This window comes from Trematomus bernacchii, unplaced genomic scaffold (genome assembly GCF_902827165.1).
Source record: "Trematomus bernacchii unplaced genomic scaffold, fTreBer1.1, whole genome shotgun sequence".
Taxonomy (NCBI): Eukaryota; Metazoa; Chordata; class Actinopteri; order Perciformes; family Nototheniidae; genus Trematomus; species Trematomus bernacchii.
This window is the reverse complement of record NW_022987592.1, coordinates 525,289-547,628: the sequence shown is the minus strand read 5'-3', so window position 1 is coordinate 547,628 and position 22,340 is coordinate 525,289. Positions and strand designations below refer to the sequence as shown.

The following is a 22,340-nucleotide window of genomic DNA, read 5'->3' as shown; positions in this document are numbered from 1 at the left end:
TTTCTTTGTTACTGTCAATGAGTGCTGTGTCATGTTCAGCACGTAATGCTGTTAACTGATTGTAGAAGAATGTATTGCTTACCCCTGCTTCTATATATCACAGTTTTTATCTTTAATTTTCCTCAACTAAAAATGCTCTGTTAACATCTAAGTGTTATTTCCAGTGGTTTGGACCTCTTCACTTCAGTTTGTGTGTCTGTTTGTAGATCAGTGACTTTAACCAGAGGAGAATGATCCGCAGCTCCCCAAGCACAGAGCAGGACCGGGGGAAGGGGGAGGTGAAGAAGAAGGAGCATGAGCAGGAGCTGGAGGTAACGCTGACCACTGTTTGTCCCCGACATCATCACCACATTTCTTATCATGTGTAGACAGGGCCAGACTGGGACAATAAGTCAGGCCGGGAATTATACACCCAGCCAGGCCACTACCAGTTTTTTTTGTGCCATTTTGCTGGAAATATTGTCAATATTTACAGCGTTGCTGCCCATAGTGATAGCCCTATACTTTAAATCTACTACCCCAGAATAAACATATGGACATGGGTATTATTTAAAAATTGTGCAAATGTATTTGGGAACCTATCCATGTGAACATGTTTTAAGTGGGGGTCGATTTTTTTATTTAATTTTGGAGTTAAATGCATCAATCTGGTGCATTTTAAGGGGGAAATAAAGAGACTAGAGGTTCATCCCAATGTCCCTCCTCGACTCCTCTCTCCTCGGGGACTTCACCCGGAAATCGATCGAGACACGCCATGTTGAAGGACGTCCGAATCGCTTAAATGCACACGGAGGAGTCGAGGAGAGAGGAGGGAGGAGGCTTCCAGAGGAGACGAGAGCGAGGATACACCAGTGTATACTACGCGGAAGTGTTTTCACTACTCGCACATCAAAGCTCCGCCCCCAGCTGCACAGCCTCTGCTCACTGCAGCTGTTCTGAATCAAAGCTCCACCCCCAGCTGCACAGCCGTCTGCTCACTGCAGCTGTTCTGAATCAAAGCTCCGCCCCCAGCTGCACAGCCTCTGCTCACTGCAGCTGTTCTGAATCAAAGCTCCGCCCCCAGCTGCACAGCCGTCTGCTCATTGCAGCTGTTCTGAATCAAAGCTCCGCCCCCAGCTGCACAGCCGTCTGCTCACTGCAGCTGTTCTGAATCAAAGCTCCGCCCCCAGCTGCACAGCCGTCTGCTCACTGCAGCTGTTCTGAATCAATATTAATAATAACTTACAGTTCTTACTTGTGGTTTTTGATGCATGTAAAACCCACAGAACGTCAAACATTTAGGATATATATATATATAAATACGGGTAGCATAACTGATAAATATGTTAGTGATTTGTGTCTCTCTTCTGTAGGACAAATTAAATAACAACATCCAATACAAAAGTTGATCTGAAACAAGCTCAAATACCATAATGAAATTAATCCATCAATTATTATTATTGTTATGATTATAATTATAACTTAAATTAAATGTTATACCTGGAAAAACCAATACAGGACCGAAAATAATACGTTGAAAACTATAATAAATGAGATGGATGGAAGACGTGGATGAAATCATTTCAATGAGAAACTAAATCCCAGGTTTGAAGGGATTGATGTGGAGGGAAGTCCAGTGACAGGTGGTACAACTGCGCACGCCAGAAGTAAAGGGCATTGTTTATGGAGACGCTGGAGTGAACGAGGACATCCCAATTAATACCTGAGGACTCCTCTGTCCTCGCGTCTCTTCCTCGTGTCTCTCGCTCGCGTCTTACGGAGGCGGAGCTAAGACGCAAGGAAGAGACGAGAGTGAGGGAAAGGAGGAGGCTACAATCTATGGAAACACCCATATGAAACATAACTGTATACATTATTTAAATAATCATAAAATCATAAGAACATGGCCATAACAAATAACATACCATATCCAATATGAAAAAACATTGAAACTTGGTTATTTATTTGTTTTTGGTTCATTTATAGAGTGTGTCTGAGCTCCTGAATCAGCCTCACCTGTCTTCCTCCTCTCCCCCCTGCTCCTCTTTGAGGCAACAGCAAAGACTAGATTTTAGCTCAACAAGTTTTAAAAGTTTATCTTACCTTTTTTCAGTTAACATTTATTTTTACTAATCACTCCCCCCTCAAATGGAAATATGTGTTTACATAAATGGTGACCAAACCGTTTGAGACCCACTCAGGGGCGGTTCTGGGGGGGGGCCAACAGGGGCCAGTGCCCCTGTAACACTGACCAGGGACCCCCCTGTGGCCCCCCTCCAAAAAAAAGGTTACAATAGCCGCGTTCACACCGGAGTACTTTTCCCCATACTTTTCGCGTTTAGTTCCGTTAGTACCCGTTATGTCGCGTTCACACCAAAAAGAGTACTGAGTGCCAGGAACTTTTACCCCCATTTTTAGTGCCTGCTGAGAGATGGTACTTTCCTGGGGGAAAAAAGTGCCCCAGTTCTGATTGGCTGGGCGAATTGCAAACCACGCCCTGTAAAACTCTGAAATGTTTTGTAGAGCCGCCATTTTATTATCCTTGCATTAGCATTATTAGCATTAGCATTCGCCCAGCACACAAACGCAGAGAGACTAACTTATGGCAACACAAAATAAAACATGGGAGCGGTGGAGATGAGGAGGTGTCGGCTTTCTGGCGATTTACTCTGAAGGCTTCAGTAGAAGCTGCTGGGAGTCCCAGCGGCTTCTACTGAAGCCAGTCCCCAACTCCGGGGACTTCCGGCCGGGGACTTCGGGTGGCAGTATACGCCGTGAAGTGGTTTGCGGCCTGCCAGTAAACCCAAAGCAGAAGAAGAAGAAGTGACGTCAGCGGCTCATTTGCGTAATCTTCCCTCAGGGAACTTATTCCGGTGTGAGCGCGATCTATACTAAGTGCCCATGGGTAATAAGTGCCGGGGCACTAAGTACGGCAAAGTACTTGGTGTGAACGCGGCTAATATTACAATTTATTGGAACTAAATCAAATCAGAGACCCGGATGTACAGTGGAGATTAAACTGTTCATTACCTTATAAAAGCAAATAGTGTTTATGTTTTTTTATTAATTTGTCACTTAAAGTTACTAAAATTCTCTAAATAAAAAATAAAAACACCAATTACTGTATTTTATGTTTATTTTACACAATTATTTTATACTGTCTTTGTCTTTTTAACCCGCTTTTTATTGTGCCCCTCTCATGAAATAACTGGCCCCCCCAGTAAAAATGGTCTAGAACCGCCACTGGACACACTGAGATAACTTGGACTAAAGTTAACTATCTAAACACTCAGAGAGTCCTTTACCTCACCCGAGCTGACGTTATCAGAGCCTCTCAGTCTAACAGGAGAGGACTCTCCCTCCACCTTGTTGTTGAAACAGCTCCTTATATCCTTAGAGCAGCTAGCTAGCACCAGATGCTAACAACAACAATACAAGTAGGCTTACCGGTGCGCTCTCTCTCTCTCTCTCTGCCTCTCTCTCGCTCTCGCTCTCGCTCTCGCTCTCGCTCTCTCGCTCTCGCACTCGCTCTCTCTCTCGCTCGCGCCACACATACACACATCCTCCCGAGCTTGAATGACACACAGAGACCAATCGAGGGCTTTGATGTATGATCTGTATGACAGTGGCCATGTCGGCAGGCAACATCATGTAGACAGACAGTCCCCCTATGTGAGGCAGACCCACATTTGCACAGCGTTGCGTTCACAATACATAAAAAAAAATCAGGCCAGGCCATCGGGAAACCTCCCGGTTCTCCCGATGGCCAGTCCGGGCCTGTGTGTAGATCTTGTTATGATCAGCACAGACTGTGTGTGAGGTATCAGGTAGCCCTCTTATTGCTCTTCATTCTCAGGTGTTGGTGAACCTGGAGGAGGGTATAGGGGTATCTCTGGTCAACAAGGTCCCAGAGGAGCTGGTGTTCACCACGCTGTCCGGGATAGATGTCCACTTCACCCGCACTGCAGCTAACGAGGTGTTGGAGCTCAGCATTCAGAACATCCAGGTGAGCCCCCCCCACCCCCGCCCCACAACTGTTGGGACATTTATCCACATGTTCACGCTGAAATCTATTTGTATAACAACATTTCATACAAAAGCATTTACAGGTGCAGCCAGTCCTGAAACAGATGTAAACAGAAGTCCTCTCTGTTCAACAGCAGCTTCACCACCATTAACTACCAACAAGTGTTCACCATCACCATCATCTAACAGCACAATATACAAATATTATCCATACAAAAACATAAACCTCTCACTAATGCTCCACCATGGAAAAAACAACAGATGTCAAAACACAGACATACACCTCCTGCTGTCAGTGCCAAACCATTTATCTAAAAAAAAAAGTCTGAGGAATGTATCTGTCCTACAGTACGTAGCTTTTCTCCTCCTGTACCATACTTTAGATAAAGTAAAACTCTTTAAAACAACAACTATCAGATGTAAGTCAGCAGGAGGAATCTTTATTTAAGAGAAAAACGATAAGATGCATGTCAGCCTGTGGTGAGTGTTGTGTGAACAGTCTGTGTGTGTGTTGTGCTCTTCAGGTGGACAACCAGCTGCTGGGCAGCACGCAGCCTGTGATGCTGTGTGTGACGCCCAGCTGCAGTGACAGCAGTGTGAGCGACAGCGGCCCTGCCCTGCAGGTCAACTCTGTGAAGGTTCCCAGCAGCCTCATGCTCACGGACCTGTTCAAGGTGAGGGCCACACTCCTTTACTGCTGTGTTAGTGTGCTACAGGAAGTTAGACTTGTTTCCGATCCTCAGCAGGTGATCGCTGTTTTTTTTTACATGTGTAGTGTGCCAGTGAGCAGTAGATAGAATCAGGTGACTGATGATGTAAGCGTGATGTGTTCACAGCACCTCATGGTGACCGCCCGCCGCTTCACCGTCATCATTGAGGAGAAGCTGCTGCTCAAGCTGCTCAGCTTCTTTGGATACGGACAGACTGAGGCTGGTGGGTCATTAGTTCATCTTCTTAAGATGTGTTTCATGCTGTTAGTAACATAGTCATTTTGTTGTAATGATGTTATGTTGCTGTAATGAATGCAGAGCTGGAAAAATTTGATGAAAACATCTATGAGAAGCCCAACGAGGAATCAGGACCTCCCAAACGCTACTACTTTGAGAACCTGAAGATCAGCCTCCCCCAGGTCAAACTTAGTGTGTTTACCTCTCACAAGCTGCCTCCAGACCTCAAGGTAACCCAACATCTCATCTCTCCTCACAGTACTGTTGAAACGTTAGTGATCATAACGCATTGTGAGTGCAGAAGAATGTATACACATGATATCAATGAACATGTTAAAAGCCATCATTCAGATGTTGTTCCCCATCAGTCTGGAATGTCCAAATATCTACTGACCTTAAAAGGCACATGAGAATAATAATTGTCATGACAGACAAATATGTCATGATTGTGAAAATAGTTGAAAATAGTAGAACATTAATGTATGAGGACTTGCAACATTATGCAGGATGACTAAAGGGTCCAGCTGCACTAAGACAGGACAGGTAATAAACTCTCTGAACATGAGAATCAGCAGCAAGCTTCACCTTTACACAACATAACGATTCTAAACACACACGAGCCCAAACTGCCTCCTGCGTCTGACAGGCAGAGCAGCAGCAGTGTCCCTCAGTGTTAAATTAACTGATTGTTCTAGTTTTCATTTCGGGCACTGCCTGCCTGCAGATAGAGGGGCCGATTGTCCTAACACATCTCTAGGGATTAAACAGCAGTAGACTTATTATTTTAAAACTGCTATAATAGGTTCAACAGATGTATGTCCCTCTGTAACTGTACTTCACTTCTCCTCACATGTTTTGAATAAGGCTGTGTGTGTTCTCTGTAGGCTCTGAAAGGCACCCTGGGCTTTCCTCTGGTCCGCTTTGAAGACGCTGTTATCAACATGTACCCCTTCACCAGAGTGCACCCCTATGAAACCCAGGAGATCCTCATCAACGACATCCTCAAGCACTTCAGAGAGGTACGCTGATTTCAAATGATTAGCCTAAGTCATTATCAGGGAGTCTCACTACACAATTGCACCACAGCAGCTGTGACACTGCTGGGATCCCCCCTCCTGCAGAACTCAATCCAATCCATTGTGAGACTTTGTTGGCCAGCCATTCTCCATGTTTGATAAATAAAGTGAAGATCATTTCTATCAGCTGCTACATGCACAGCAGCTGATAGAAATGGTGGTTTGAGTCAGAGATGACTAGGTTATTATGATATGCTGAAAATAAATCATTTAGCTTATTGTATTTATATACAGTACCAGCCACAAGTTTGGACACACCTTCTCATTCAATGGTTTTTGTTTATTTAAATTGTTTTCTACTTTGTTGATTAATACTGAAGACATCAAAACTATGAAAGAACAAATATGGAACTATGTAGTGAACAAAAAAGTGTTAGAAAATCCAGAGTATGATTTTAATTTTATATTCTTCAGAGTAGCCCCCTTTTGCCTTGATGACAGCTTTGCTCTCTCTTGGCTTCTCAGTCAGCTTCATGAGGTCGTCACCTGGAACGACCTCATGACCCTCAGAAAGCACAAATGAAAGCACCTCAGATTAGAGCCCACATCAATGATCACAGAGCTCAAGGAGCAGACAATCTCAGCATCCACTGTTCAGAGGAGACTGCGTGAATCAGGCCTTCATGGTCCAATCGCTGCAAAGATCCACTACTGAGGATGAACAACAAGAAGAAGAGAATAGTTTGGGCCGAGAAACACAAGGACTGGACATTAGACAGTGGAAACTGCACTTTGGTCTGATGAGTCCACATTTGAGATGTTTGGTTCCAACCGCCGTGTCTTTGTGAGACGCAGAGAAGGTGAGCGGATGGTTTCTGCATGTGTGGTTCCCACCGTGAAGCATGGAGGAGGAAGTGTGATGGTGTGGGGGGGCTTTGCTGGTGACACTGTTGGAAATGTATTCAAAATTCAAGGCACACTTAACCAACATGGCTACCACAGCATTCTGCAGCGCCATGCCATCCCATCTGGTTTGTGCTTACTCCAGGCTATGTAAGGGCTATTTGACTAAGAAGGAAAGTGATGGAGAGCTGCGTCAGATGACCTTGCCTCCACAATCAACCTCAACCCAAAGCGGTGCGGTGGTGGCGAAGTCCATAGGGACTTGGCTTGGGAACCGGAAGGTCACCGGTTCAAGTCCCCGAAAGACCAAGTGCTACCGAGGTGTCCCTGAGCAAGGCACCGTTCCCTACACTGCTCCCCGGGTGCCGTACATAATGGCAGCCCACTGCTCCTAACACTAGGATGGGTCAAATGCAGAATGGAAATGTCCCCTCTGTGGGACGATTAAGGGCTCAGCACATCTGGGAAGTCCTTCAAGACTGTTGGAAAACCATTCCAGGTGACGACCTCATGAAGCTGACTGAGAGAAGCCAAGAATGTGCAAAGCTGTCATCAAGGCAATAGAGGGCTGCTTTGAAGAATCTAAAAATATAAATCATATTCTGGATTGTTTAACACTTTTTTGTTTACTAATAATTAAAATAAATAAAAACCTTTGAATGAGAAGGTGTGTCCAAACTTTTGACTGGTACTGTATATATATATTGTTTACATTTATATACTCTACTTCCTCTGCATTGCTTGCACACTGGTCTTGTTACATAATCTTGCACTATTTTATTTCTATTCTGTTTCTTCTTGCACAATTTTTCTTGTTTTATAATTTATTTTATGTTTTATATATGTTTACGTTGCATTGTTGAAGTAGCCTGGGACTTAAGATTCTCTTTGCCATATCTACACTGTAGTTACTGTGCATGTGACAAGCCTTTGATTCTTTGTATCACTGCTTCCTGTGCAGGAGTTGATGAGCCAGGCGGCTCAGATCCTGGGCTCTGTGGACTTCCTGGGAAACCCCATGGGGCTCTTGAACGACGTGACGGAGGGCATGTCTGAGCTCATCAAGTACGGCAACGTGGGGGGGCTCATACGCAATGTGACCCACGGAGTGTCCAACTCTGCTGCCAAGGTAACCTGCTCAGCTGTGGTTCACTCCTTTTATATCTGTTCATAATAACAGTGCTACATTTCACATGTTCTGTTCACACTGGTGCAGATCTTCTTAGTTAAATTGCTTGGCTCTTCCTTGATTATCATATTGTACAGGTGTTCCTGTTATGTGTCCAGCTCCTGAATCTACACATGAGCACATGCATGTACACAAGCGCACAAATAGAATCATGTGAAAGTTGTAAAAGCTTTCACCTTTCTTCAGACTATTTTATGAATTGTAAGGTGTCCTTGGGTGCTTTGAAAGGCGCCTCTTGATTAAATGTATTATTATTATGCATAGTGAGCATGTTCCTGTTCCCTGTGTGTCAGTTTGCAGGGACGTTATCAGACGGGCTGGGAAAGACCATGGACAACCGGCACCAGAGCGAGCGAGAGTACATCCGGTACCACGGGGCCACCAGCGGGGAGCACCTGGTGGCAGGGATCCACGGTCTGGCTCACGGTACACCCCCACTCTGTGTCTGCGCACAACTCGTAGGCTTTAGAATTATTTTCCGTGGGCCCCCTGAAAACAAAAAAGCTAAAAATAATCAGGCCCTATTATTTTTTCCACACAGATACTGTCAGTGTATTTCTTGTTGAAAGGTGGAGAGCAGCACACATGATGTGACTGACATCTGACTGATGCTTCTCATATGTTGAAGCTGCTGGCTGGGAGGGACAAAGGAAATCTGTGACCAATGAAATAATAGATGCATGTGCACTTGGCAGGGTGAAAAACTGTGTTTTGTTGTCCAAAACTGTTCAATTTACATGTAATGTTTGGAAAATATTCAGTACTCTAACGGTACATCCACACGGCAGCGTCGCGTTGAAGCTTGCCGGTGGGCATGTCTGGCGTGCGACCAACAACCAATCACATTAATCTCCCGCCCCGGACACACAAGCACGCTGTTTGATTGGCTAGAGCAGGGGTGGGGAACCTTTTTCCTCTCAAGGGCCATTTAAATTTTTCAACATCCTCCGAGGGCCGTACAAATGATTGACCTCTGCTTAAAAATCCTAAAATCACAGCCCATTCATTTGGCCTTTCTTTCATGCTGTGCAAAGAAAAAGCAACCTCTTAATCCAGATATCTTTCCATGACTCGCGCATGCATGCACGTGCACGGTTGTGGCATGACCACCAAAACAGAAAGATACGGACACAAGATGTGTGCAAATGTATTTAGTTTCTTATCCATGTGAACATGATTTAAGTGGGGGGGGACCTAACCTCCTCTAAGATTATGTTTTAAATGTTGAAGTTAAAAGCATCAATCTGGTGCACTTTGAGAGCAACATTAGGATACAGATCTCAACACCCATATGAAACAGAACTGTAAGCAGATTTTCTTTATGGATATTTTACAAATCACTCCCCTTTTAAACTGTATTCTTGTTTATTAATAACAACTTTTTTTTACTGTCATATAGTATGTTATACCTGTTTACTTTATTCTCTTATTTTTGTATAACTATAATGATCATATAAAGATGTGCCTTTACCTCACTGGTTGTAGAAAAAGCTTCTTATATTCGACGCTGTAGTACATATGCCAGGCCTGTAAGTGGCGCTGTAGTCTGCCACAAAAGCAGTGAAGAAGACTTCCCTTGCATGGTTGCCATGGTTGCCCTTCTGTTTATTCTCCGCTGTGGCTTTTTTTCTCCCTCCCCGAGGCAAGCGTTTGCTCCCGCTGCTTTAATTCAATGCAATCCCTCCCCGTCGAGGCAAGCACTGTAATTCTCTCCGGTTAGTCCACCAGCAGATGACAAACACCCACCTCTCCGCCTCTTCCAAGGAACGTGGGGACCGTGCGGCAGAGTTTCAGTTAGATCTTTTTTCGCCGGTCAAGATGTCCGTTAAAGTTTAAATCTTCCGGACAAAATTAGAAAAGTGCCGGTCAAAGGTCTTCTTTGTTATTTATTGAGCTTTAAAACAAATAAATAACGACTCTATATAATAAAACACGGAGGACGGAGATCTCTTTTTCTCCCCCTCTTCTGACAGCCCAGCAGCTGATCAGAGCACGCTCCCCTCTCCTGCAGGGGGGCGTGGTCAGCTGCAGCTCATTTGCATTAAAACTACATCACAGAATCAGCCCTTGCAAAAACAGGGCTGGAAAGAGCAAATAGAGCGAAATGAGGCATGGCTAAAATGCAGGATCTGTTTGGTATTTTGAAAAAAAAACTATATTTATATACTTTATATAGGTATGGCCCTACAATATATTGTTCAAATATAGCATGATATGTCCCCTTTAAGAAAAATAAATCTGCTTCCAGTTCTGTTTCATATGGGTGTTGAGAGATGTATCCATAGATCTCTTCATGTTGCTCTCAAAGTGCACCAGATTGATGCTTTTAACTTCAACATTTAAAAATAAATCTTCCCAGGGGAGCATGCCCCCGTACCCCCCTAGAGGAGGTTAGGTCCCCCCCACTTAAATCATGTTCACATGGATAGGAAACTAAATTGCACACATCTTGTGTCCATATCTTTCTGTGTTGGTGGTCATGCCACAACCGTGCACGTGCATGCATACACGAGTCATGGTAAGATATCTGGATTAAGAGGTTGCTTTTTCTTTGCACAGCATGAAAGAAAGGCGAAATGAATGGGCTGTGATTTCAGTATTTTTAAGCAGAGGTCAATAATTTGTACGGCCCTCGGAGGATGTTGAAAAATTGAAATGGCCCTTGAGAGGAAAAAGGTTCCCCACCCCTGCTCTAAAGGCTATGATAGGAGGCAGTAAAAATTATGTATCACATTGTTATTCCTGTAATAGAGAGACTTCACCCGTCAGGTGTACAGATCCTCTATCAGTACCCAGCAGCAGAAGGGAGGCTGTGGCTCAGTGGGATAGTGCACTGATCTTCGGCTCAGGGGAGATCAAGTTCGAGTCCCACTGCACTCAGAATGTCGTTGTGTCCCTTGGCAAGACACCCCAACTGGCTCCTGTGGGGGTTGCCCACAGTACTGAATGTGTGCAGGTCGCTTTGGATAAAACCGTCTAACAGGTGACATGTAAGATAGATAGATAGATAGATAAATGGATACGTTATTCATCCCAAATTGGGAAATTACATTGTCACAGCAGCAGTGTTGTCAAGCATTACACAAGTTAAAAATATTTATAAGATACAATATAATACAAATAAACATTAACATTATCAGCAAATATATACAAATACACAACAGAAAGGACATATATCACTAGAGTATCTGAATGATACACAATATAACGAAAATATTGAATAAATTGAGTACTCTAAAATATACAATCTCACTAAGCTACAGAAAAATAATACAGACACAGAAGCCGTGATGGCTCTGAGTTATTCCCTCCTGCTGCTCCCTGTGTGCATCCCTGATGGGGCAACTGACCCAATGAATCATGGGAAGTGACTTCAAATCTTGTATAATGTTTTTCTGTTATTGCTCCTTAGCCTAGAGAAGAAATGGACATCATATATATAGACATTTTATTTATTGGGATAAACCCCTTGAGATGCACCATCTCGTTTTCAAGGGGGTCTACTGTTAGAGCAGTAGACAGTACATGGCAGTTTATATGAGCGCTGCTTCCTCTCAGCACCAGGGATGATATGGTGGAGCTGGCTCTCAGTCTCTCTGCTCTGTGAAGTGACCCTTTGACATATCTCCCTCCCCAGGTATCATTGGAGGCATGACGAGCATCATCACCTCCACAGTGGAGGGCGTGAAGACGGAGGGCGGAGTCAGCGGCTTCTTCTCTGGCCTGGGCAAAGGTCTAGTTGGCACGGTGACCAAACCGGTGGCTGGGGCTCTGGACTTTGCCTCAGAGACGGCTCAGACGGTCCGGGACATGGCTAGTCTCAGTAACCACAGGTGGGCTGAGTCTACTACCTGTACTCTAGTATGTGAGCTTCTGAAAGAATAACTCTCCCCCTCTGTATTATAACGAGTCTGTACACAGATCAGAGAGAGGGGAGTGAGATGAATCTCCTGCAGTACGACAGAGCAAAACCTTAAGGAGGAGTCCAGGCTTTGTTCTCACATGCACAACAGCTACAGCGTAGTGGTGGCAATACAAATCTGAATCCCCAAATTCCTCCAAAAGCACAAAACATACTTAATAGAGAACAATAAAACACAAAATAGTGCAAGTGGCACAATAGTGAAGGTAAAATGCAGGGATAGGTCAACTAAGGACATGCAAAACAGAATAACAAACCCAATATAAAGGTAAATAAGCTCATATGAAAGGGGCGGAGTTAGCAGTATGCGACCAATAAAAAAACATGTGGAATGTCATATTTCACAAATAAAGAGTGAACTATAATCAGACAAATATGAAGAAGTTAACACATAATGCAGGATAAAAGCAACACTGTTGCAGCTGCAAATTGCAGGTAGAAAAGCTGGCAAAAATATCTCTGACTGAATACATAAATGATCAGATTTTTAATATCACCACCTTATCTAGGAAATTAGTAGATCTGATCTGATATGATCATACATTTGAGTATTACATTCAATTATTGTGATGCTTGGAATGGATGCATTATTCTAGAATATAAATTATATGTTTTTATTATATTAATAGTCAGTGCAAATCCTGCTATAGCACAGGTCACTGATGTCTTGTTGTGTTGATCAGCTGTGTGTTGTGTTAATCCAGTTTTTCTCAAAGTGTGGGGCGCAGAGGCATGACAGGGGGGGGGGCGCGAGAGACCAGGAAGAAAAATGGTATTGAAAAAAAAAAAAAAGTCATAATTTGAAAAATTATTATTTCCGAGGCACACGTTTATATGATCATTATAGTTATAAAAAAATAAGAGAATAAATGAAAAACAGGTATGAAATACTATATGACAGCAGTGGCGAGCCGTGAGCTTTATACCTAGGCCCTCTGACCCCCACCCCTTCCCTCGAAAAAAAGAAAAAAAAAAGAGTTAAGTCACAGCGTATACTTCAGCGGAATATCAAAACAACGGCCCAGGGTGCAAAACACATCAATGACAGCGACCCTCTACCACACAAAACAACACGTGTGAACCCAATTTGTGTTCTTTGACATTGAAAATGATATTGCATTGTGTTTGTTACTTTCGTTGCAGTTGTATGTCTTAAGTGTAATTTGGCATGCTTTTATTTTGAAGGCGAGTTCACGCTGTTGACAGGAAGTTGTTGTTGCTATGGAAACAAGAAAAGTTTCACAGCAGGCGGAACTTGTCATAAAGTCCGCGATAATAAAACCCACCCATTTAGAGGGAAGATATGATTGGTCAATTGTACTGTCATTTGACATTACTCTCTCGTTCAGTTACTATAGCTGGCCCTCTGTGAATCGCAGAGAGGGCCAGACGAGCTTCTTTCATGTAACCCTTCACATTCACAACAGACTGAACAGGCAGATTCGAAGGATTTATTTCTTTGGAAATTTTATTTTATTAAATCAAGTTTTTTTTCGGTAAAACTAATGAAAAAATAACAAAAATAATATAAAAAAAATATATATTTTTAAAAAAATTTGAATATCTTAGGCCCTCACAGAGGGCCTAGAGGGCCCTGACGGCTCGCCACTGCATGACAGTAAAAAAAGAATAAAGTTTAAAAGGGGAGTGATTTGTAAAATATCCATAAAGAAAAAGTAAATCTGTTTACAGTTCTGTTTCATATGGGTGTTGAGAGATAGATCCATAGATCTCTTCATTTTGCTCTCAAAGTGCACCAGATTGATGCTTTCTACTTCAATATTTAAACAAAAATCTTCCCGGGGGAGCAAGCCCCCGGACCCCCCTATGTGAGGTCTACACGCCACCTATAAAAATAGTAGGGCTGTCAAGTTAACGCAAAAAAAAATTAACGCCACTAATTATTTTAACGCGATTAACGCATGTGTATTTTTTGTCCTCGGCCGCCCCGCCCCGTAGTTTCAGAGCGCATCGAGTTTAAAATACCATCTACAAGCTGATGCTGACAGCCCCGCTCCTGCCGCCCGCTTGTGGCAGACCACACTTCCACGCTCACCGGCAGGCCCGGACTGGCCATCGGGAGGACCGGGAGGGTGTGTGTATGTGTGGGGCGACTCGCGCGAGTGAGGCACACCTTACGTGTTGTTGTTAGCATCTGGTGCTAGCTAGCTGCGCTAACGGATATAAGGAGCTGTTTCAATGACATTTCGCCGACAACTGCACCGAGCACTTGACTTTATGCAGGTAGCCAGACAGTGGGACATTGTACGAAAAGTCAGCACGGATAGTGCGCGCAACATGATTGCAGCGTCCAGGCAGCTCCCATTCGAGCATATATGCCTTGAGCTGCACATAGCTCCAACGATCCATCACAGTGTCTCCACATTCACACACACACACACACACACACACACACACACACACACACACACACACACACACACACACACACACACACACACACACACACACACTGTATTAATGTATGAGAGAGGTTCCAGGTTGAATTGAGGCGAATATTTGTAATGTTCAGGTTGTTGTGTTTAATATTCATGAGAATATTTGTCATTGTTCAAATGATAATAAACAAACATATAAAGCATATTTCTCCACTCATATGTTGATAAGAGTATTAAAAACTTGAAAAATATCCCTCTAACTAAGGTACATTTAGAACAGATAAAAAAGGTGCGTTTAATTTGCGATTAATCGCGATTAACTATGGACAATCATGCGATTCATCGCGATTAAATATTTTAATCGACTGACAGCCCTAAAAAATAGCACTTTACCCCTGCTTACACCTATATGCCGTGAGCTGATTATCGAGCCTTCATTGTAACAGTCGCGGGTACACTGTAGCACCCGGTACATTAATGGGAAACCCTAAATGTTTGAGCACCCTCTATGAAACGTCAAGCTACCCCACAGCACCCCCAAAATAAATCTCTGGCGTCGCCACTGAGCCTGCAACCTCGTTTTGAAGAAGTCTGCAGTTCAAAACAGGCTCATTGCAGCCGCTAATGATAAGACACACTTTTCTGCCAAATATCAGCATTTTCTTTCTTTTCATTTTTTTGCACAGATTGCAAAGTGGCAAAGTATTATAATTTATTGTTCTAGCAAAGGGATTGAACAATTTCTATTATGTATTTATTTTTTGACCACACAGACTTATGGAGCAAAGGAATGCTCACGTTCATATTGATGTATTTTAATAAATGTTAACTTGGCCCATTACGTGACTATTTGTGTTGGGGGTGCCCGACTTTTTTTCTTCTCCAAAGAAGACAGAAAAGCCTGACAGAAAAGGTTTGAGAACCACTGTGTTAATCAGTGGTCTGTCCTAGAAGCAGGATTTGCGGTTAGCGAGGTAACTTCAGGGTTAACTCTGAGTTTTCTGTCCTACGATGCTGGTTCACTTCTTACCGGGGTAGATCTCCATGGTAACTTATGCTGAACACCAAACCTGCTCCGGAGCAGTCACATCATCAATCACATCATACCACATCATCAATCACATCATACCACATCATCAATCACATCATACCACATCATCAATCACATCATACCACATCATAATATATATTTTCTTATCTGTGTCAGCTTCTCGAGACGTATACACATACATATACTCTATTCAGTAGTGTTATTTAAAATGTATATTTGTTGTGTTGATCTGCTGTGTTTTGTTGTGTTGAACAGCGGTGTGTTGTGTTGCAGGCTGTGTGTTGTGTTGATCGGCTTTGTGTTGTGTTGATCGGCTGCGTGTTGTGTTGATCGGCTGCGTGTTGTGTTGATCGGCTGCGTGTTGTGTTGATCGGCTGCGTGTTGTGTTGATCGGCTGCGTGTTGTGTTGATCGGCTGCGTGTTGTGTTGATCGGCTGCGTGTTGTGTTGATCGGCTGCGTGTTGTGTTGCAGGCTGGGGGTACAGCGGGTCAGGAAGCCGCGCTGCTGTAAGGGCCCCCAGGGTCTGCTCCCTCGACACTCAGCCACTCAGGCGGAGGGGCAGGAGCAGCTGTTCCGCCTGACGGACAACATCCACTCTGAGTTGTGAGTCTCCTGTCACTGTGTGTGTCTTCCCCTTGCTGACCTGCTGTTCATCACACTGACTGTTCACTGCCCCCCCCCCCCCCAGCTTTATCGCTGTGGAGCCCATCGACAGCTACTGCGTCCTCATCTCCTCTAAGGTGGTGTACTTCCTGCGGCCGGGGGAGTACGTGGACCGGGAGGCCATCTTCCTGGAGGTGAAGTATGACGACCTGTACCACTGCCTGGTCTCTAAGGATCATGGGAAGGTGTATGTGCAGCTCACCAAGAAGGCAGAGAGCACCAGCAGCGGGGTGGCCATCCCAGGCCCCTCCCACCAGAAACCTATGGTGAGCTAAAGTCTAGGGGTTCACATACCTTTTCAAACCTGCACTGTCAATGTTTGAATGATGTTTTCAATCTGGATAAGAACTTAAAAATACTTTGTGTGCTATCAGTTCAAACAGATTGTGTTTGTTGAGTGAAGATCAGACTATAATTTAAGACTTTTATACATAAATTCCGGTTTTCCAAAGGGTTCACTTGATCCCAAAGACACTGAACAGTTGAGCCCAGTCAAACCTCCAGACTACAGTAACATAAGATAAGATACTTTATTGATCCCCAGTTGGGAAAGTTTTTTTGTTGCAGCAGTATGTAAAACAAAAGTATTGCACATCAATAGAAATAAAAAAAGTGTACTTGTACACAGCGTCAGTGTGCAAGTGCACTCCCTGGTACTTGTAGTCCTCCATAGCAGCCACATCCTCTCCCAGAATGCACAGGGGCTGAGGAGATGTCCTCTTCCTCCTGAAATCAATGACCATCTCTCTGGTCTTGGCCACATTCAGAAGCAGATGATTTCCTCCAGTCCACTCAACAAAATCCTCCACCAGCGCTCTGTACTCCTCCTCCCGTCCATCCCTTATACACCCTACCACTGCAGAGTCATCCGAAAACTTCTGCAGGTGGCATGACTCTGAGTTGTATTGAAAGTCAGAGGTGTATAAGGTGAACAGGAAAGGAGACAGCACAGTCCCCTGTGGGGCTCCTGTACTACCAACCACCACATCAGACAGCACACTGCCCAGCCAGACGTACTGTGGTCTGTCCGTGAGGTAGTTAGTAATCCAGGAGATGGTGCGAGTGAGCACGCTGCAGCAGGTAGATAACAGCATCGTCCCCCCCAGGTGAGGCTGGTAGGCAAACTGTAGAGGGTCTAGGAATGATCTCACCTGCGGTCTGAGATGGTCCAAGACCAGTCTCTCCAGCACCTTCATCACATGAGATGTGAGTGCTACTGGGCGATAGTCATTGAGCCCAGAAGGAGTCATCTTTTTAGGGACAGGAACCACGCAGGACGTCTTCCACAGCCCCCGTTGACTCCTTCAGCATTTATTGGCTTTAGACTGCATCTCTGAACCTTCTCTTTACATGAAGACCATTCTATGTGAGCTCCTGATAAGTGATGATGCATACCAGTTGTATGTTTTCACTTCCATTCACTTTACACCCTAAACACCTTTATTCTTATTCTCACTGCGTTAATAGTAATCCTGTAACGATCCTCTCCACAGGTCCATGTGAAGAGTGAGAGTCTGGCCATCAAAATCTCTCAGGAAATCAACTATGCCAAGAGTCTGTACTACGAGCAGCAGCTGATGCTTCCTGCCAGCGAGAACGAGGACTGCTTACTGCTCGAGTCCTGATCACATCACTGTTTTACAAGCATTAGTAACTTTTCTTAAATCCTGAGACTGTCAGGGCTTTTATTGATTTTTGTAGGCCTCAGTGTTTTAAAGAGTTTGACAAACTGCAGTAAAGGGAACAGTCAGACACATGTCACCTGAACCAGTCACATGACCTGATGTCTGGCACATTAAATCACAACATATGCAAGCCGCTGTACATTTGATGAAGAAACACTGGCTCCATGTTTATATGTTCTACATGTTTGTGTATAGACAGAAATGTAAATATAGCTACAAACCAATACTATAAACCAGTGTACATACTGTACTAATTATGAAGTGTGGAGAATAACAGATCAAGCTGATGATGTAAAATATACAAACAAACTGCCTTTCCCTCTCTATTTTGTGTATAAGTGATCATTAGTTGGGGGAGGGGAGGTAATAGCACTGACACAGGGAGTGAGGGGACCTGCAGCCCCCCCCCCCCCACCTCACACACTGAAGCTGCCTGTCTCCGTCTCTGCCTTTTACAATCACACACCTCCAGGTCGGACATGTGTTTTATTTCAAACCTTTTTTAACAAGATGCTTCCGTCTGCAGAGTTCTGCTCCACAGCACGGAGCGCCCCCTCCTGAGTGTTGGTCTTTGGGTTTAGTGGGTTGTCAGAGATATTCCTAAAATGTGTGTTCGAGAAGAGAAGTGCATATGTGCTCTTTACAATAACGTTCATGTGGACACACTTCAAATAAAGCCCCAAGACAGCAGCACTGTGTGGCCCTCTCATTTCCAGACTGCAGTGTGTGCACGTGTTCAGGGTTTCTCTATTCCATCACCAACGAGGGTGACGCTCATCAGGATTTATACTATAATGAAACATGAACTTCAAAATCACCCTAAGATTGAGGTTATAATTCAACATTAACGTTTTTGCTTATCTGACATGAAGTCAGCCTACACCCACCAAAGTGTTACATCACTTGTTACGCTGCCTCCTACCACCTGACTAAACCACACCCCTGTCTAATCACACATAAGAGCATCTTCATTCAAACATCAGTGTTCAGCACAGGACATGAAGGCCTAACGAGACCTTTCACTTCTCCAGAAATATTTATCTTTCCCATATTTGAATGAAGGGAATGTTCAGAATTGACACATTTTCCTTTTTAATATCTCAAACCTGCTATTTTTTTTGTCTTCATACATAACTTGACATCTACACATAAGATGTGTGCAGCTTCATACAAAGCGGTGGCTATACTGGCCGTGTTAACTGGGTGGGCAGTAAAAGTCTCATGTAGTGCTACATTTTGATAGCACACATAAATGTTACAAAACGTAACGCTCAGCAGGGTCTTTCACCTCTCTCTTTTTATCCATTTTAGAGTAGGGAAAATAACACGTTTGTACAGCATGCAAGAAAACAACATGATTTTTGTACCAAACTGCATGTGATTACCATAAAGCGAGCATGTCTTTAGAGCAGAGGCTGCTGGGTATCCCTAGAACCTATTACAGTACAGTCAGAAATCTTGAGGTCAGAGGTCAAGGGCCCCCTGTGGTTATAGCCATGTCAGCTCATCCCTCGCCAACAATGTGCTTAGGTTATTTCCTACAAGCTAGCACCACATGATTGGTACCGATGTATTCCTCAGGTTCTTCTAGTTCCTTATAATACCAGTACTTTGCTTTAGCTTTAAAACGTTGCGATGTGTGTGGTTAAATGGTGTGAGTTCATGTCTAGTGTAAAACCATTTTGATATTTTGAAATGTGTTAAAACAGACACAGTTGGTCACAGGGCTGCCGGACAAATAATCTGCAGGTGAGCCAGGCCTGAGTCCAAAAGCTGATGTTTAGAACATTATTAGTTAAGACAGATACTTCACTGACAGCACAATGGAGGTTTTTGTTTTATTCCACGGGATATATTACATAACAGTCTCTTCACATGGTTTTAGAGGACTAGCATCCTCTAAGCCAGCGGTTTTCAAAGTGTGAGGCGCGCCTCCATGGGGGGGCGCCAGAGAGCTTCAGGGGAGGCGCAGCGTGAGAAAAAAATAACGAGAAAAAGATAAGTAAAGTTTCACTTGCACACTTTTGGCTGTCTGTGGAGACCGAGTTCCCCCACCTCGCCAAAAAGGCTGTAAAAGTGCTCATTCCCTTGACCTCCACCTACCTGTGTGAGTGCGGGTTTTCCGCATTAACTTTGATCAAAAGCAAGTACCGGTCAAGGCTGCAGCCAGAGGATGATCTGCGTTTATTCCTGTCTACATTGCATCCCCGCCAGAGTCCTGCACGGGTCTGATTTTCAAAACCCGCTCCTGCGACGTGCAATACCGAACCTGCCCCGCCACCCGCACATATTGCCAATTAGTTCCGCAAACCGACCCGACCCGTCGGCACAAGATCCGCAAACCGACCCGAACCCGCATATCCTATGAGCAGTGAAAACATGCAATTATTAACACACGCAGTTGCATATTTGGCTCAAAAAGCGTGGGATGTTGGTTATTTTCTCCATCTACAGTAGGAGGACACCAAAAGCCTCCCAGACGCTGGATTTCGCTCTTGAGCAAGTGTTATTTACAATGCTGTATTCTCCGCTAGAGAGCTTCACCTCAGCCATTTCGAATGTGGCGCGCTCAGCAGCAGATTGATGCGGTGCAGAGGTTATGATTATGCGCGGTCCCGCGGGGGAGAGGTCTGAAGAATCTTTAAACATTAAATTAAATTATTATTTAAATATATTTATTATGCAACACCCGCGACCCGACCGGCATCATCTTTGTTTTACCCAGAACCGAACCCGGAAAAAAATGTTTGAAAAAATACCATCCGCGAATCACTTTTTTTGCGGGAACCCGACCCGATGCAGGACTCTGATCCCCGCATCATCCGCCTGTGCGCATCAAAGACGCAGACTCATCGTTCCCACTATAGAGTGGCGAAGTCACGCCCACTTACTTCCGGGTAATGGGACCTTATTTCGGAAAAATTATGCATTGAAGTCAATGGGGAGAGAAAACTTATCTTTCGATCCCGTTTGAATTGTGCCATGAATTACACATATGATGTTTGTCAATCTTAAAAAATCATTTCCATGTCAAAAAAGTCACAGTTTGTTGTAAAACTGTTGAAATATAAGACTATGAAAAATACGTAACTAGAAAGACTACAAATCCCAGAGTCGCGTAAGTGATGTCACAATTGTTTTCCTCCACCATTCAGATACCTAAGATCAGCGCAATATAGATATAATCTATCTATATGGCGCTGGCTAAGATAAGATAACTTTAACAAGATGCCTGTGTGCTTAGTACCAGGTTGTTATTATACCAGCAATGGGTCTTGCTCGTTCTTTTGCTTCCCGTCTGATGAAAGGACCAGGAGTGGCTTGATCAAGTTAGCTACCTAGCTAGTAGCTAGCACGTTAGTTAGCATTACAGCCTTGTCATTTTTATTAGCCTTAACATGAAGTAACATTAAGTAACCCAAAATGTTAAACAGTAAGAGTAGTAGTCATATTTCGTGAACCCTTTGAATAGTACTGTCACCGGTGTGATCATTCTATAATACACCATTTAAGCCCGGGGGAGAAATGCTAACGCTAACGTTAGCATCGGCGATCTTCTCTACTTCATGCTATATGCACAAATGGTTGACATTAAACATTAAAACGACCAGGCAGTTCAGAGAGAATCAAAGGAAGGCAGGCAGGCAGCTTTGCATGACATTCTTCAGGACGTGTTTCATTGTGGTGATAGTGAGGGTAGTCAATCGTTTTGTTGACAAGACAGTAGTGACGGCCTACTTGGTGACGTAAGTTGTTCTGTGAGACCAGAGATGTAGTTCATTGAGCGTTTCACACAAACAAATGTGTTACTTCACAGTTTTATGACACATTTTTTTTTTTTTGACTTGCAAAATTATCTTTTAAATTGACAAACATCATATGTGTAATTCGTGGCACAATTCAAATGGGATCGAAAGATAATCTTTCTCTCTCCATTGACTTCAATACATAAGTCCCCTCCTCTTCCGGTGGACCTCCATGGGACCTTATTTCGGAAAAGTTATGCATTGAAGTCAATGGAGAGAGAAAGATTATCTTTCGATCCCGTTTGAATTGAGCCACGAATTACACATATGATGTTTGTCAATTTAAAAGATAATTTTACAAGTCAAAAAAATTTAAACGTGTCGTAAAACTGTGAAGTAACACTTTTTTTGTGTGAAACCGCTCAATGAACTACATCTCCCGTCTCGCACCAAGACGGCCGTCACGTTGGCACATTTCACTTCTTTCTTTCAGAATGAGGCGAAAAGTATTAAAAGAGGTGAAAATCACTCCAAGTCTGGGCATGTTGAGAGCTGTGCATACACACAAGGGGAGTTAGTCGGTTCCGTAAGAGCCAGCATGCGGGACCGGGATTCTGGGATTTGTAGTCTTTCTAGTTGCGTATTTTTCATAGTCTTTTATTTCAACAGTTTTACGACAAACTGTGACTTTTTTGACATGGAAGTTATTATTTAAAATTGACAAACATCATATGTGTAATTCGTGGCACAATTCAAACGGGATCGAAAGATAATCTTTCTCTCTCCATTGACTTCAATGCAAACTTTTTCCGA

General features: G+C 43.7%; 1 protein-coding gene across 1 annotated transcript in view; it reads left to right on the top strand.

Annotated features, from left to right (window-relative positions):
• The window catches only part of vps13d (vacuolar protein sorting 13 homolog D), a 96,253-nt gene extending 77,782 nt beyond the window's left edge, over window positions 1-18,471 (top strand). The window contains 12 exon segments of the mRNA XM_034129221.1: window positions 207-311; window positions 3,836-3,985; window positions 4,530-4,679; window positions 4,842-4,938; window positions 5,034-5,182; window positions 5,837-5,971; window positions 7,833-8,000; window positions 8,354-8,486; window positions 11,698-11,893; window positions 15,905-16,036; window positions 16,122-16,362; window positions 17,590-18,471. Of these exon segments, the coding sequence (XP_033985112.1) occupies window positions 207-311; window positions 3,836-3,985; window positions 4,530-4,679; window positions 4,842-4,938; window positions 5,034-5,182; window positions 5,837-5,971; window positions 7,833-8,000; window positions 8,354-8,486; window positions 11,698-11,893; window positions 15,905-16,036; window positions 16,122-16,362; window positions 17,590-17,721 (1,788 nt within the window). The 3' untranslated portion in view covers window positions 17,722-18,471.
• The last annotated feature ends 3,869 nt before the right edge of the window (window positions 18,472-22,340 follow it).